This window comes from Cyanistes caeruleus, unplaced genomic scaffold, assembly GCF_971803275.1.
Source record: "Cyanistes caeruleus unplaced genomic scaffold, bCyaCae1.hap1.1 HAP1_SCAFFOLD_78, whole genome shotgun sequence".
Taxonomy (NCBI): Eukaryota; Metazoa; Chordata; class Aves; order Passeriformes; family Paridae; genus Cyanistes; species Cyanistes caeruleus.
In genome coordinates this window covers 407,906-420,619 of record NW_028255889.1, presented here as the reverse complement: position 1 = coordinate 420,619, position 12,714 = coordinate 407,906, and the positions used below count along the sequence as shown (strand labels likewise).

The following is a 12,714-nucleotide window of genomic DNA, read 5'->3' as shown; positions in this document are numbered from 1 at the left end:
CAGAAACAATGGGATGGATTCAACTGAAAGATGAAAGAGACACTGGGGAAGCACCACAAAATTCCACAAGGGCTAAGAACTAAGAAGGAGATTATGCACTGGGGGGAGGGGGGATGGTATCTCAGGTATCATGAGTACCAGGAAGTCTGTACCTCTCAAATCCCTCAGCCTATGGGGAAAGGGAGAAGGGACGTACGGCCTGGAATTGGGATAAAAGGGAGGCTGCGCCCTCCAAAAATTAGAGAGATCCCAGGGGAATGCCCCATGGTCTCTCCCTTTATTTGAATAAATTGAAAGCACTCCTCTGTCTCCTTTTTGGATATAAACCTCTGGTGTTTGTGGATTAATTTTTTCTGACACTAACAATTAATACGAAGTTCAAAACTACAAACCTAGGCAGTGCAGAATATGAAAAATATGAAAGCTAAAACTAAGGGCATCATAGCTGGGGGGGGGGGTGGAATTGAATAATTTTGGGGTGGGACTGATTAGCATTCAGAGGCACTGAGAGGTCTTGAGGTGACAGATTGAAGCCCCTCATCTCTTTGAGTGCCAAGAAATGGAGACAACTCCAAATACCCCACAACCCCTAAATACTCTCAAGTAGCTCCCTGATTCCCAGTTTCTCTTGAAGCACTAGTAAAATGTGAGGTTTTAGGTGCCATTGATTAATTAGATGCCATTAATTTGTTGATTTTTACCCCAATTTAGTCTGTTCCAAAGGGATGAAGATGAATCTAAAGATAATTCGAACAAAACCAAAACGACCACCAGCCCAGTGTCTTCCCAACACAGATCACAGGGAACATGGGCCATCAGGGTTCTGCCCAACGTGGGTCCACTGATGGGGGATGGAGTTGGAGCAGCACACGAAGCTCTTCCTGCACTTGGAGCACTCGCAGGGCTTCCCTTAGTGGTGCCTCCGTTTGTGTCTGGTCAATTGAGAGCTGTCTGAGAAGTTCTTCCCACACTGGGGACACTCATAGGGCCTCTCCCCGGTGTGGATACGTTTGTGGGTACTGAGGCTGGAGCTCTGGCTGAACCCCTTCCCACATTCGTCACACTTATAAGGCCTCTCCCCAGTGTGGATGCGCCGGTGGGTGATGAGGTGGGAGTTTTGCTTGAAGCGCTCCCCACAGTCACGGCAGCGGAAGGGCCTCTCATCCGTGTGAATCTGCTGGTGCCTGAGGAACTGGAAGCTGGTCTGAAACCTCTTCCCACATTCTGGACACTCGTAGGGCCTCTCCCCAGTGTGGATCATCTGATGGATGGTCAGTTGGGACCTCCGGCTGAAGCTCTTCCCACATTCCTCACATTCATAGGGACATTCCCCGGAGTGGGTCCTCTGGTGGCGGATCAGGTGGGACCTCCGGCTGAAGCTCTTCCCACATTCCCCACACTTGAAGGGCCTCTCCCCAGTGTGGATGCGCCGGTGAATGGTGAGGGTGGAGCTGTGCTTGAAGCCCTCCCCACAGTCGGGGCAGCGGAAGGGCCTCTCCTCTGTGTGAATCCTCTGGTGCACAAGGAGACTGGAGCTGATCCGAAAACTCTTCCCACACTCGGGACACTTGTAGGGCCTCTCCCCAGTGTGGCTGCGCTGGTGGATGATGAGTTTGGAGTTAAAGCTGAAGCCCTTCCCACATTTCCCACACTTGTAGGGCCATTCCCCAGTGTGGATCATCTGGTGGCAGATCAGGCTGTTGCTCTGGCTGAAGCTCTTCCCACACTCCAAGCACTTGTAGCGCTTCTGCCCTTTGTGAAGCTGCTCATGGACCACCAGCTCAGAGCCCCGGCTGGATCTCCGGCCGCCTTCCTGGCACAGGGTGGGTCTTTCCTCCTCAGAGCACCCTGGGATGGGTTTGGAGCCCCTCCTCCTGCAGGATCTCCGGGGCTTTTCCTCCCCATTGGATTCCTGCACTGTGGAACTGCTCAAATCAGCCTCTTCCACAAGGTTCTGCTGCAGGGATTTGTCCTCCCTGGTCTCCATCCTCAGCTCCTTGTCTGGGGGAGGAAGGACAAGGAGAGGATGGGATTTGCCTCCGTGCCAGAGGGAAGGGGAAGGAGATCCCCCCAGTGTGTCCCTGGCAGGACAGTGTTGGCAGTGGGGTTGTCCTGCAGCTGGGGGCCATGCTGAGCTGGGAGATGGAGCAGGAGAGAGAGGGAAAGGGGCACTGACTTCCTCCTCACCTGCCTGGGTGTCCTGAGGCATCTTCCTCTTCCTTGCAGCCTTCCGCTCCATCCAGCCAAGGTTTGGCAATGGGAAATCCTGTTTTGGGGAAATACAAGGGATGAGGACATTGAGTTTGCAGGTCCCTCTGCCCGTGTTCATCTCTAGAAGTCACCGGACATCTGGGGTCCATAAAACCTCCAGAAAACACCAAAATTCAGCCTGAAAATGCCTCCCAGGAGTTCCCCATCTCTGGTCTCTCCTGTTTGGGGTTCAAGGGTTCCCCCTGTCCCAGCTGCTGGGAGTCACGCTTGTACTGGGGATCACCTGTCTTCTCGGTCCCTGCCCTCCCCGGGCTGTTGAGAGTGCCAGGAATCTGAAAAGTTCCCCCTGTTTCCATCTCCCCACTTAAGGATGGTGGGACCCCCCCAATGTCCCCCCAAGTAGGATTTTCCACTCAGCTTTGGAGTTCCACATTCTCCAAACATCCCCCCCCCAAATAAACCCAACCCAGGGACCCCCCCAGGATATCTGGGCAAAGCTCCCGCTCCCCAGTCACCTGTGGGATGGTGGGTGATGATCGCACAGGTGGGGGACTATAAATTCAGGGAGTGCTTGACCTTGTGGTTCCTTCTCCTTTCCCTGATCCTCATTTGTCCCTCTTCCTCCTCCTCCTGCTCCTCTTTCATCCCTCCCCCTCCTCCCCCAGGAGCAGTGACACCCTCAGTGCCCCATTCCCGAACCCCTCACAGCCCACAGCAGGAGTGGGGATGGAGCCGGGACAGGTCGGGATGGGCAGCGCGGGGCTCTCCACTGCTCCCACCCGCTGGGGATGGGGGGAACCCGGCCCGGGGAAAAGGAGAGGGAAACTGGGAAAACTGGGGGCTGCAGATCCAACCTGGGGCTGGCTGGGGACCCTGGCTGGGGACTGCCAGCCCTTGGGGCTCCTCTGGGGAGATGCAGGAGGGGGGAACACAGAGAGGGCTGGGGGATCCCAGGAGTAGCAGCACTGGCAGGGACTGGTTTGTACTGGGATCATCCTGGCAGTGGCTGAGATTGCACTGGCTGTGTACTGACATCACACTGGGATATCATACTGGGATCGTCCTGGCAGTGAGTAGCAGGCTGCAGGGGGCAATTGAGATCAGGTTGTCAGGAACTGGGATTATGCCCTGCGCTCCCCAGAACCCCGGCATCGCCCCCCATATGTCCCATAAGTCTCCCACAAAACCTCCAGGATCCCCGAGTGTTCACTCAGCACTCGTTCAGGACCCCCCAAAGCGTCCCTGGATCCCTGAATGCTCCCGACCCCACAGATGCCCCTTCCAGACACGGCTGGGAATTCATCTCCCATCATCCCAGAACACAGTTCCGCGCCCAAACCTCCTGCTGTGCCCCACGCCCAAAAGAGCCCGGTTACAGCTCCCCAGGTTCCCCCCAAGTGCTCCCGAGCCGTATACATTCGCCCCGAGGACCTGCAACCACAACTCGGACGGAAAATTTCTCTCCAAGTGTTTCCCTGCACCGCGAAACGCGTATTCCGAGCCACTCCCGGGACTACATCTCCCATCATGCTCCGCGGCGCCCATGGAACACTATTTCTGCCATGACTCCATCTCCCATCATGCTCCACGCCCCACCGGAACCCACTGGAGATGCGCCTATAACTCCCGTAATGCTCCGCGGCCCCATTAAACCGTATTATACCGGCGCCTACAACTCCCATCATCCCCCGCGACCCATAGATTCCCTGTTACAGCCCCCCAAGTGCCCGCCCGGACCCCGAAGTGTCCCCAGATTCCCCTCCCTGACTTCCAAGAGCCCCCCTGGATGCTCAAGTGCTCCCCCAGACCCCGAATTGTCCCACAGAATCCCTAAGTGCCCACCTGGCTCCCCCAAGTGTCCTCCAGACCACCAAGTTCTCTCTAAATTCCCTCCCCAGACACAAAACTGCCCCAAATGTTCCCCAGAAAAGTTTCCATGGACCCCAAAGTGGTCCCTTTTACCCTGTCTGAGAAAATGATTAAAAAATATTATCAAAGCACTAAAAGTAGGACAAATTAGCATAAAGAGGGAGAAATAGTGATAAATTAATTAATGAAGGGAATTGTGTTACTTTGAACCAAGGACCGATAATGTTTTTAGTTGCTAAAAATGTATCAATTCTTTCATATAAATATAAAAATTAGGTTCTAAAAATATAGAACAATATTATAATAAAAATCAAAATTTATTTTTATTAATTAATTATATTTTAATGATAAAGAAAAATTCTAAAGAGAAATGTTATCAATGTTTTGGGATGTCTGTCCCAGGTGGGCCATGTCAGACATGCTGAGGCTTGGGGTGAGGAGCAGGTTGTCCAAACAGGGGCAGCCTGCAAGGGATTCATTCTTCTCTGTGGCCAGACAGCCTAAGGAGACATTCAGCATCAGGATTGTAAAGAGTAAATCCTGACCTCCTGATCAGTACAGAAAGATGCTTACAGTCTAAAGAGTAGAATGTTGTCACCATAAGGTGCCTTCTTTGTTAATATAGCTCATATTGTGTCACGTTTGTTAAATACCAATGTTGTTGTACCAACTTTCTTTGTTAAAATATTGTTATAAATGAAATTAGAATTTTGAAAACTAGGTCCCTTGGCTTAATGGAAGTTTAATTAAAAATGAATACAATTTACTAAACTGAATAGTAATGTGGTATAAAAGAATACAGTTTAGTAAAATAATACAGTTTAATAAAAAAATAAAATTTATATATATAACCTACTAGTAATTAAGTATGATTAAAGCATAAGCAAAACCGTCCAGGGTACGGAGGCTTCCCACCCTGCCTCACGTTCAAAACAAAGCACTTCAAGCTAAACTCATATACTGTATGCTTATACATATTCATTAATGTTTCCTGTAAGTTTCCTCCTATTTCAAATTTTTCTGACTTTACACCACTTTTCTTCACGGTACATGCCTCACTTGTTGCAATGGGGTCTTCAGTCTTCTTTTGGTGGTCTTTTGGTGAAGGCTTCTCTTCTTCCTCATTGTCCTTTGGATAACCTTACAGGTTTGCATGTGCGTACTAAGCCTTGTGTTATGTTAGTCTACTAATTACCCTTATGTTTACTCATCTTTAGGCCCAATGCCTAAATTGGTTCTAATTTTGGGCATCTCAAGGCCATTTTGGTCTTGAGACACCATTTATCTTCTGAACTACATCCTGTACCTCAATTTTTTCATGTAACATCTGCAAAGGGGTACATCTGCTTTGTAACACTGATTCTTGATTGTTTCTAATAATAACTTTAATAACAGTTACAATTTAGTTAGCACGAACCAATTCCATTTATTACAACTGTAAATACCCCTTATGCACCTTTTTATTGGTTTCCATGCTAACGGCCTTGCTTTCTTCCTTGCTATGGATAAACTTGTATTTTCTCAATTTCTTTTTATGCTACCTCAATTGTTAGGCCTGCAGACCAGTTGCTAAGCCCATCCACATTCAGCTCTTAGTCTTCAGAGGGAAACTGTGAGCACAGTGAGAATCTCCCAGTGTACAAGAGGGTCTCTGTGTGCCAGCTACAGCTGGGGCCTCAGCCAACTCCTCTCTCAACAGGTTCCCCTCTGCAGCTTCACAGGAAAGGCCAAACACCTCCTTCAGGGACACCTGCACCACACATTTCGCATCTCCATGCCCATACGTGATGTCCCTGTCACAGCTGCATTACCAGCTTGCTGCTGTGCAGATGCTGCCACCACCCACAGCAAGGCCCTGTGTCCCTGAAGGGACCTGCCCTGCTCTGTGGCCTGGACTGAAGGTGGGTCCCTCCTGCCAGGGCAGGGCCTGACACAGCTCTTCTGTTCCAATAAAGAGGTGGAGCTGTCACCCCAGTGTCTGGCTGGTACCACCAGCAAAGCCCACACAGCACCAGCCCTGGCTGAGCTCCATGTCCAGGAGCAGGCGGGGCTGACCACGGTGTGGGCAGGCAGGAGCCAGGCAGGGGCTGCTGTGACCAGCAGCAGGGCCCCGAGGGGCTGGGGGAGTCTGTGTTGAGTGTCCCTGGGCTGAGGGCACATTTCCTTCAGTGGCATCACCTGGGCCTGGACCTCCTCCAGCGCCATGCCCAGGAAAAGAGGGAACCATCAAGAGCATCTCATGGGACAGAACATGACCAGCAATGTCAGCAGGCAAAACCAAGGTTTTGTTTAGCAATGACCCTTTGATGAAGTCAAAGATTTACAATCAGTCCAGTACAGATTGGAGTACAGATGGGAGAACACTCAGGGGGTACAGCCAAGGCCATGAGGTCACAGCAGTCTCTGGGGTGACAGCAGGCTGAGGTGACAGCAGGCTCTGAGGTCACAGAGGTCCCAGAGCCCCGTGGTTGCACAGCACCACAAGGACCGAGCAGTCAGTCCTTGACCACGACTGTTGTGGCAGCAGCGGTGCTGACATTGGGACAGCGGTGTCAGGACAGTGGTGGCAGCAAGAGCTGCAGGACTGGCAGTGGGCAAGGCACCATGGCCTTTGCTCTGCACCTCATCCTCCTGCTCCTCCTGGCAGTGGCCCTGCCTGACAGGGCTGCCCAGGCTGCTCCATGGTGAGCACAGGGAGCAGGTGAGCCCAGGGCCTGGCTTCCCTTTCCTGAGACAGCACTTCCTTCTCCCTGGGAAGCGTTGGGGATGGTTTTCCCCAGGGCTTAAGGGAGGGTTTCTTCTGTGGGAGGGAGAGAGTCCCCAGGGACCCTGTGCTGGTCCTGCTGCCCCTCCAGGAATTTTGCACAGGGCCTGCAAATAGGGTGGAGAGTGACCAGAGCCAGCTTAGAGCTCCCCAGGCCCCTCTGCAGCTTTGGCCATGTCCACTGACATCTGGCTGCCACGGCCTTTCCCAACCCCCTTGCAGTGCCCAGTTTCCTAAGGCAGAAGGGCGTCCCACCACACCATGGAATGGTTCTGATCTGTGCTCCCTTCTAGACTGGGATGGTGACATGGAGCATCTGGAAGCCCTGGGACATGATGGTTTGATTCCCATGGAAAATGCTGGAGGCAAGTTCTCAATGTCCATTTCTGCACAGTATAATCAGTGTCAATGTGGCACGAACTTACTCACGTGCCACTTCACTTAAGAATCTGAAGGCTGATGGATTCTGGAACCCTCGCTCTGCTCCCTTCTGGAGCCCTGAGTGATCCCACAGCATTGCTGTCAGTGGGAGGAATGAGCATTTAGCTGTCAATCTCTTCCCATGTGCAATGCCAGTGTCTCCTTCCGTGTGCTCTGTGCAGCCACGGAGAAGAGCAGAGAGGGAAGGGGCCGGGCCCAGGGCTGTGCCCCGGGGCTGTGCCTCGTGTGGCTCCTTTGCCAGCCCCAGGGAGCCTGAGGCTCTCCTACAGAGCCACGGGAACTCTTCTGTCCTGCCTTTCTTTGCAGCCAAGCCTCTTGGTGAAGGTGATCTGGCTTCTCAACCCACATCCAGGACTGAGGCTCTGGGACATGGTGAGGGTAGGTCAAGGCCTTTCCCCCTGGGAGAGCTGCCTGCTCAGAGCCCGAAGCTCAGCCAGGGCAGCATCGCTGAAAGTGTCAGGACAGAGCTGTGCACGTGTGTGCCCTCACCCTGCATGATCCCCTCACCGCTCCTGTGGCTCAGTGCTGCCTGTGCAGATCAGCAGACATGACAGAAGCTTCTGTGGCTGTTGAGTTACAGGTGTGTCTGCAGGGAGGACTTTCCAGGCTCCTGGGCTGGATGCTGCACGCAAGCCCAGCTCCCGTAGCAGGGGTGAGTATTGTGTCCTTGCTGATCCCACAAGCTGAACCCTGATTTTGTAGGATCCATTCCTGGGAAATGGATATATATTTTGTTAATTAGGTCCTCCAAGAGGAAAGAACAAAGCTACAGGACACCAGAAACCCCATGAGCCATCCAATACCATGCAGCAAATGCTGAAGGAAATGCTGCAGGGAGGACAAGGTGGGTCCATGTCCCTCAACCTTCTCCTGTGACTTAGCAGCTGGGGGCTTTCTCTGCACATCTGGACATGCTATGGCTGGCACAGCAGGAAGGGATCCATGTCAGCCTCGCTGTCCCACTGCTGCTTTCATGGCCTGCAGGGCTGTTTCCCAGCCTGGCCTGGCTGCAGCTTCTCCCCAGCCTCTGCAGGAAGGCATTTGGCATCAGCTGACAGGGAGCCCAAACTGCAGCATGGGCCATGCACATCCTGAGATCCCCTGAAATTTCCTGGTCTTGGGCTAGATCAGGTTGAGGGACTGTTTGGAGGAGGGAGGGCTCTGGCCAATCCCGTAAGTTTATATGATTTCCTAATCCTTATGCATGACCTTGACTAGTATCGCATCATGATGACAACACTTCCCTGAAAGGGGAATGGTTCCATCTGATCCAGCTGTGGCTTTTCCTTTCTCCAGAGATGAACCCAAAGGCTGTGCTGAAGGCGGCGTTTCCCGGAGGAAGCAGTGGCTCATGGGCAGCCTCTGCTGCAGGAAGGGAGGCCATGCCAGGCACAGCCCCAGGAGGTAATTGCTGTGCCTCTGGGCCTGAACCCTGCTGAGGCTTGAGCTGTAAATCTCTGCTGCTTGGCAATGCCTGCCTTTCAGGGATTTTGCACAGAGCATGGAAAAGGCGTTGAGAGCGTCCAGGGCCAGCCCAGAGCTGCCCAGGCCCCTCTGCAGCTTTGGCCATGTCCATTGACATCTGGCTCCCATGGCCATCCCCGACCCCCTTGCAGTGCCCAGTTCCCTAAGGCAGAAGGGGATCCCAGCTCACCATGGAATGATTCTGATCTGTGCTCCCTTCTAGATTGGGATGGTGACATGGAGCATCTGAAAGCCCTGGCACATAATGGTTTGAGACCCATGGAGAATGCTGGAGGCAAGTTCTCAATGTCCATTTCTGCACAGAATTATCAGTGTGAGTGTGGCAAGAGCTCACCCTCATGCCATTTCCCTTAAGAATCTGAAGGCTGATGGATTCTGGAAACATCGCCCCCCTCCCTTCTGGAGCCCTGAGTGATCCCACAGCATTGCTGTCAGTGGGAGGAAGGAGCATTTAACTATCAATCTTCTTCCCATGTGCAATGCCAGTGTCACTTTCCGTGTGCTCTGTGCAGCTACAAGGAAGAGCAGAGAGGAAGGGGCCGGGCCCAGGGCTGTGCCCCAGGGCTGTGCCTTGCATGGCTCCTTTGCCAGCCCCAGGGGACTGAGCTGCTCCTGTTGCTGCTGCCAAGCCCTGGCCCTGTCTGGGGCTCAGTTCAGAGCTGCTGGCAGCTCCAGGGAGTCCTTTCTCCCCTGACTGCCATGCAAGGGGCTCCTTCCATCCCACTGTGGGGACACTGCAGGCACGTGGTCCCCCTGCTCCTGCTCCTGAGTGGAAGACAGAGAGGAGGGAGTGCCTTGGAGGGCACCAGTCACCCAGGTGCACTCACTGCTACTCTGGACTGATGGAGAAACAGAACTACTTTCCATTAAGGTCCTCCAAGATGGAAGAACAAAGAGATAGAAGACAAGAAATCCCTGGAGGCATCCCAACTTCTGGACAGGATGCTGAGTGATCTGGAGAGACGCCATGGTGGGTTCATGTCCCTCAGCCTTCTCCTGACATCCAGAAGCCAGGGGCACATCTGGACACGCCGTGCCTGGCACAGCAGGAAGGGATCCATGGCAGCCTTGCTGCCTCGCTGCTGCTTTCATGGCCTGCAGGGCTGTTTCCCAGCATGGCCTGGCTGCAGCTTCTCCCCAGCCTCTGCAGGAAGGCATTTGGCATCAGCTGACAGGGAGCCCAAACTGCAGCATAGGCCATGCACACCCTGAGATCCCCTGAAATTCCTGGTCTTGGGCTAGATCAGGTGTAGTGGCTGTTTGGAGGAGGGAGGGCCCTGGCCCAGCCCCAATAACCTGGATATTTTCCTGACCTTTATCCATGACTTTAACAAGTATTGCCTCCTGAAGATACCTCCCCTAATGGTGAACAGTTCTATCTTATGCAGCTGTCCCTTTTCCTTTCTCAAGTGCTGGAGCAGATGTTTGTGCAGATGATGGCATATGCTAGAGGAAGGAATGGCCCTGTGCCAACTCCTGATGCAGGAAAGGAGGAGATGCCAGGCCCAGGCCCAGGAGGTAATTGCTGTGCTGGGCTCTCCCTCGGCAGGGCTGTGTGCCAGCAGCTCTTCCCTCAGGGCCTGCATGGCCTGGCAGCAGCCAAAGCTGGAGGTGCCACGGCTTCCAGGCCTCTGGAGCTCATTCCCAGCCCCTGGGAATCGGGACTTGTGCACCAACATCTCTCCCCCTGCAGCTGCTCCTGGAGCTGGCCCTAAGCATCCAGAGGCCCAAGACACAGGAGCAGCCCCGAGTGGGAGCCCTGCCGTGAGCCCAGGGCCACAGCCAGCCCTGGCTCCCAACTGGGCAGGGGATGCACTGGCCCCTTACAGGGCCTGGCTCTGTCCCCTGGGGCTGGGGGAGCTGTCACAGAGCAGGGAGGGTCAGGGGTGGCAGTGGCTGCTCAGGGATGGGTTGACCCGTGTCCCTGGAAGGGGCCACTGCCCAAGCAGCTGTGCTGTCCCAGGCTCTGCTCTCGGCCTTCTGGGCTTTGTTGGGTGGCACAGCCTGTGCCAAGGGGTGGCAAGGTGCCTGCAGGCCCCAGCTCTGGGGGAAACAGAGAATGTCCTGGCCGTATCCACCGTGCTGCCAGCTCAGCAATGGAGCACAGCACAGGCTCACGCTGCCCATTGCTCCCACAGATGCGCTTGGCAAGTCCAGTATAAATGCTGAGAATCCATCGAGCACCCCAAGAGTGTTCTGCCCGCAGGATGTGTGCAAGTCCTGCATGATAGGCACAGCAGTGACACTGTTCACAGTGCCACTTTCCATGCTCCTGTGCTATGTTGGATTCCGGTGGTGGAAGGACAAGAAATGGTAAGTTGTTGTTCATCTCCACCCTCCAGCTTCTTGAAAGGCTGCTCATGGTCAGGAAACATTCCCAGTGAGGCTGCTGTGCACTTGTGGGTAATCAGTGGTTGCCCAAATAACTCTGCTGAGAGTTCTGCTTCTGTCCAGGCCTTTCATTGGCCTCTTAATTGCTGGGCCATGTCCTGGGGAGCCCACTGGGGCTGCAGCCAGTGCTGGCTCCCACTGAGGCTGCCTGGCCAAGAGCAGCCCCAGGAGCAGCGGGCAGAGGCAAAGCAAGGTGGGCAGGAGAAAGAGCGGGGACGAGATTGCCCTTGAAAGGCAGAGGTGCTCTGGGGCCCGCTCCTGGCCAGGGACCCTGCCCAGAGCCATCCCCTGCTTGCTTGGGGCCTTGAGGGGCAGCTGTCCAGCTGGGCCAAGCTGTGCCAGCAGCTCCAGCCATGCTGGGGAGCCTTGGCCGCTCTGGGCCCTGCTGTGCAGGAGGATCCCGGAGTGCCCACGGCAGCTGGGGGCCTCAGCCACTCCTCTCTCCACAGTCACCCTGCTGCAGCTCCAGCATACCAGCCAAGAAGGTGTGATTCTCCCTTGCCCCCAGGGAGCCCAGAGACTGCCTCGTTCGACAGCTCTCAAATGTGGCCTCAGAAGCAGGAGTCGACCTGGAAAGCAGAGCACCAGCACTCCGTGCCTCCCCCACGGCCCCCCAGCCCTGCTGTGAAGAGGAAGCCCCCTGAGATTCCCCCACCTCCTCCCCTCCCGAGCCAGCCACCCTGGTCCAGCTAGGACTGAAAGTGGGACAGCCATGACAGGGCTTGGGCCACCAGCAGCTTGGGGCATCTGCTCTTGGCTACAAATAACACATTACCTGTGGGTAACAGCCAGAGGCACTTTTCCTACTCTTTTACCTTCAATGAGAAGGGGTGAAGATTCTTCCCATGCCCTGTCTTATCCCTTTTGATTTTCATACAGCTGGGTTCTGGCTGAACCTTTACAGAGAACTTTATTTATTTACACTTCATGTTTTACCCCACCTAGCAAGGAAAAAAAATAAAAATAAAAGATTTCTTCAGTTTAGACTTCATTTTTAATGTGGTTGGGCCACTCACATTTTGAGCAATTAATTTTCCATGGTGCCTCTTCCCTTTTCCTTCCTATCTACAAAAAAGTTCATCTGGACATGAAAATCAACAGAATTACTGAGATTCACCTCAAGGCCCAGAGGAGAATCTCACACAAAATATTCTCCCTGTATACTGCACAACAAGAAATATTCAGAGGAAAATACCATGGCAGCTGAGGCTCCTGGAACTCCCAGAATCCTGAGCCTGCAGAAGAGGCAAACAGCCCTGGCAGTGGCTGAGGGGAATTCTCCTCAGACTCCTCAGAAAGTGTGTCACTTCAAGAGGGGAAAGATTTTAAACCTTTGCCTTACCTTCCTCCTGTGCTAAAATGTAAGGCTCCTCCTGAGAAAATACTGAGCTACAAACAATTCTCCATTCCTCAACAAAGCTACTCAGGTGCTCAACTTAAAGAGCAAAACTAAATGTCGTCAGAAATTTCCCATCAAAGCCCATTTGCAGAGAAACCCCACCATATGTGAGCAAATCTTTATTAGCACTTCAGTTCACTCTAAAGATTGCCCC

At 53.6% G+C, this 12,714-nt stretch overlaps 2 protein-coding genes across 2 annotated transcripts in view; one reads left to right on the top strand and one right to left on the bottom strand.

The window, feature by feature from the left end:
* Positions 1-796: 796 nt before the first annotated feature.
* LOC147646781 (uncharacterized) overlaps positions 797-12,714 on the bottom strand; it is a 405,151-nt gene continuing 393,233 nt past the window's right edge. The window contains 1 exon segment of the mRNA XM_086872942.1: positions 797-1,726. Within this exon segment, the coding sequence (XP_086729068.1) occupies positions 797-1,726 (930 nt within the window).
* Positions 6,570-12,152, top strand: LOC147646791 (uncharacterized). Its single transcript, XM_086872894.1, has 11 exons — positions 6,570-6,781; positions 7,138-7,209; positions 7,592-7,663; positions 7,866-7,937; positions 8,028-8,129; positions 8,582-8,689; positions 8,973-9,044; positions 9,642-9,740; positions 10,181-10,288; positions 10,909-11,083; positions 11,611-12,152. The coding sequence occupies exons 2-11, from the start codon at positions 7,152-7,154 to the stop codon at positions 11,852-11,854; spliced, it is 1,110 nt and encodes a 369-aa protein (XP_086729020.1). The 5' UTR covers positions 6,570-6,781; positions 7,138-7,151; the 3' UTR covers positions 11,855-12,152.